At 41.1% G+C, this 4,166-nt stretch overlaps 1 protein-coding gene across 1 annotated transcript; it reads left to right on the top strand.

The window, feature by feature from the left end:
* Positions 1 to 1,098: 1,098 nt before the first annotated feature.
* LOC139944147 (octopamine receptor beta-2R-like) lies at positions 1,099 to 2,241 on the top strand. The gene has a single exon (XM_071941116.1). It carries the CDS (start codon positions 1,099 to 1,101, stop codon positions 2,239 to 2,241), a length of 1,143 nt encoding a protein of 380 aa, XP_071797217.1.
* The last annotated feature ends 1,925 nt before the right edge of the window (positions 2,242 to 4,166 follow it).

Below are 4,166 nucleotides of genomic sequence, written 5' to 3'. Positions count from 1 at the left end.
TCTCGAAAACCATGTCATTTCAGAGGGAGCCGTTTCTCACAATGTTTTATACTACCAACCTCTCCCCATTACTCGTTACCAATTGAGGTTTTATAATAACAATTATTTTGAGTAATTACCAATAGTGTCCCCAGCCTTTAAGCAAACCTTTGAAGTCGGCGCTTTGTTTTTGATTGATTGATTGATTTAGTGATTTTATGTCAGGATGTTCCCCTCATGTTTTCTTTCTTTTAATTGTTGCTAACATTCGTACCCGACTTGGGTTTTTTAATGCTTGTTGTAGTGTTGCCTGATATGTTTTCTAATAAACACAATAAACAAAATGTATACGGTGCACAGCTGCCCATGGTTATCGCACCTGTTTCTCTTCAAACTAATTAAAATCGTTCCGCTTTACTCGCGCATTACAATCCAGTTTAATGGACTCATAGATACCAATACGTTTTTATGCTAACAGTTATTTTGAACAGTTACCAATAGCGTACGGTCAATGTGGTTTTCAGTTTGCTGCACCTCATTTATGGATCAATCTCTCCCTCTACACATCAAACAAGCCACAACGATCTCAAGTTTCAAGACTCTTTTCAAAGCATTTTTATTTAATTCATCGTAAACATAATTATTCTTTATTTGTTCCTCCGAGCGCTTGGAGACTTTCTTTCGGAGGTGTTGTTAGGGCGCTATAGAAATGCAGTTGTTATTAATAATAGTGTCCAGTGCCCTGAACCAGTTCCTGGGCAACCGACCTGTCTGCTTCGTTCTTGTGTTTCTACCATTGAAATGCATTATAGTGAGGAAACACCGATGAGGGAAACGTCATCGTAGTCTTCGATGCAGCCTGTATAGCTAGCGGTGAAAGCCAGCTCATTCTCTGGGAACCCACACAAGAAGTAGCCACTTGAGGTGGGCAGACGCAACCTACGTGGACCAGTTGCGTCGTGATACTGAGCTTACACCTCTGCAGCTGAGATCAGGGGCAGGAGATTGAAGTGTGTAGCGTCCTTTTGTTGCAGTCCGACGAGAGTCGACATGATGACGAATAACTTTGATGATGTTGTGGCGCGTTATTTGTTCTGATTTGGATTGACCTCATCAGCGATGGATTTAACCGTTGGAAACAATTCTCATCATGCAATGAACATTGGTCAACCATTGTCAGCGGTGCAGGTAATTACCACAGTGGGTGCTGCGTTGCTTTCTCTCACAATAGTCTCTGGGAATCTCCTGGTTATAGCTGCTTTCGTTAGAGACAAAAGCCTACGGAATATCACCAACAACTACCTGGTGTCCCTCGCATTTGCTGATTTGCTCGTTGGAGCAATCGTCATTCCAATCTTTACACTAAAAAACTATGGCCGTGATAATGAGCAACGGTCCGGCGATGATGCGACTCTTTGCTACTTTTTTCAAATAGTAGATATTTTTAGTTCATCATCCTCCATTTTTCACCTGTGTGTAATAGCTGGTGATCGATACATGGCTATTGTTCATTCAATGACATACCCAGCGAAGATGACCCGGAAGGTATCACTGGTCCTCATCGGTACGGCTTGGTGTCTTTCTTTAGGTGTATCCGGCCTGTGGGTTGGCTCAGAGGTGGGATTCGGCCAAAATAATACGAACACATGCACAGGCTCTTTCTCACCGCTCTTCAGTATTATTTCATCATGCGTATCCTTTTTCCTCCCTGCTGTCTTGATGATGATATTTTACACGAAGACGTTCCTCACAGCTCGAGCACATATCAGGAGAATACAACGAGGTAGGATGGCGATAAGTGGTAACGGCGGTGGCCAAGACGCTATGCGGATACACCGGGGCGGAAACACAGCTATCCCCGGTGCATCTAGGGGAGCCACTGCCATGCATTCGGAGTACAAAGTAGCAAAGACTTTAGGGCTCGTCATCGCAGCATTCTTGCTGTGCTGGTTGCCATTTTTCGTCCTCAACATCATCCTTCCATTATTCAATGAAGAGAATAACTCACTCAGGTCCATCAGATATTTATCCTACTGGCTAGGTTACATCAACAGCGCCATAAACCCATTCATATACGCATTTACCAACTCGTCCTTTAGGAAAGCATTTTCGAAAATCATTTGCTGTCGGAGAAACACAAGAAGAGATCAGTGGACGGCAAATTCTAGGGCCAGTGGTGGTCGACAGACGAACTTGCAAAATACTATAATTTGCCCGGTATCATTTCCAGTTGAATTCCCGCTGCCATTCAGGTATTTTTAAGGAAGGTTATCATCAAGTTTTGAAGAGTAAAACATTCTTATTTTGTGCGTTGAAAGCTTTTCTGCATGAAGTTCCGTATAAACCACGGTCAGCCAGTAGCTGGTCAGGACGGTGCTCTATAAAACCCTCCGCTGCCCCACCGGTATGTAGCCAGTATTAAAACCGAAAAACATAACTTGTTATTTTTGTTGGGCCCGGGCATCGCTGGTAAGAGCAAACACAAGTTGACATACGATTTCTTGATAGGAAAAAACGATTTGAGTGTAGTTACTGTATGAACTCCCGGAAGTCAGTTGTGTGATAGGTTTGAATGATGTTTTGTACAATGACGTGCTTGATCACTTATTAAGTTACCGCTTAAATTTGAATTCCTCACAGTTGCTATGTCACATGATTTGGGTGCAAGCTTTTGCGTAGTTACATAAGAGACGGTGAAGACCCATACAGTTCTGAATGGATCTGTATGGCACAAAGGTACCAGGGTCTGCTACTCAGGGCCCAATTTCATGGAGCTGCTTCGACACAAAATTTTGCTTTAGCGAACAAAATCCTTGCTTAGTAAAATCAGATTACCGGTCAAGACTCATGCTAAGTAAACAATAGCTAAATACCATTCACAAGCAATGTTTGTGGCATGAAATTTTGGCTAATGTGTAAAATAAGCAAGCTACTTTCGTTCTAAAGCATTTTTTTGTTTGCTTAAAGACAGTGGACACTATTGGTAATTACTCGAAATAATTATTGACATAAAACCTTTCTTGGTGACGAGTAATAAGGAGAGGTTGATGGTATAAAAAATTGTGAGAAACGGCTCCCTCTGAAGTGCCATAGTTTTCGAGAACGAAGTAATTTTCCACGAATTTGATTTCGAGACCTCAAATTTAGAACTTGAGGTCTCGAAATCAACCATCTAAACGCACACAACTTCGTGTGACAAGGGTTATTTTTCTTTAATTATTATCTCGTTCGATGACCAATTGAGCTCAAATTTTCACAGGTTTGTTATTTTGTGCATATGTTGAGATACACCAACTGTGAAGGCTAGTCTTTGATAATTACCAATAGTGTCCACTGCCCTTTAGCAACTCCGTGGAATTGGGCCCTGGAGGTTGCTAAGCTTGCACGGAATCATTTGACATAGCAACTGCCTCTAATCCGAGGAATTCAAATGTAAGCAGTAACTGTTGACTAAGGGCATATAAGAAAGTCCTTGAACGAATTCTTAAAGGTACTGTACACGTTTGGTAATTACTCAAAATATATATGAGCGTAATTAAAACCTTACTTGGTAATGAGCAAAGGAGTGCTGTTGATAATATACAACATTGTGAGAAACGGCTCCCTCTTAAGTTATGTAGTTTTTTTTTCATGAGGAGTAACACTAACAGAATTACCTGTGGGAGCAGAGATTGTGCGCTGATTTAGTTTGATGCCGTGCATATTGAACCGCGCAGATTGCATACCCCTGCCTGGGGAGTTGGGATTGCTTATAAAGACACTTTACATTGGTTAAAATACTCAAAATAATTGTCAGCATAAGAATGTACTTGTTAAGGAGCAATGGGGAGCTGTTGGTATAGGATAACACATTGTAAGATACTGCTTCCTCTGACTGAGTTTAAGGTCGTTTGGGGGGAATTCAAATGTAAGCAGTTATTTTTGACTATTAAGGACTTATAAGAAAGTCATTGTACAAATTCTTAAAGGTACTGTGTACACGTTTGGTAATCATTCAAACTATGTATGAGCTTTAAACCTTATAATAGATGTTAAATTTGCATCGGGGATAAAGAATATTAATATTGGTTTTTACCCATACACCGATGTGTGTTAGCACTGTATACTCAGTACTTTCCCGAGTCCTGTTAAAAAATATCACAGGCATGTTACTCGGGTGGGATTCGAACCCACGACCCTTGCAATTC

The sequence above is a fragment of the Asterias amurensis genome, chromosome 11 (assembly GCF_032118995.1).
Source record: "Asterias amurensis chromosome 11, ASM3211899v1".
Classification (NCBI taxonomy): Eukaryota; Metazoa; Echinodermata; class Asteroidea; order Forcipulatida; family Asteriidae; genus Asterias; species Asterias amurensis.
This window is presented reverse-complemented; position numbering and strand designations above follow the sequence as displayed.

Bases quoted from the DNA above. Each gene is read 5' to 3' on its own strand.
- LOC139944147 (XM_071941116.1), top strand. From the start codon at position 1,099: ATGGATTTAACCGTTGGAAACAATTCTCATCATGCAATGAACATTGGT.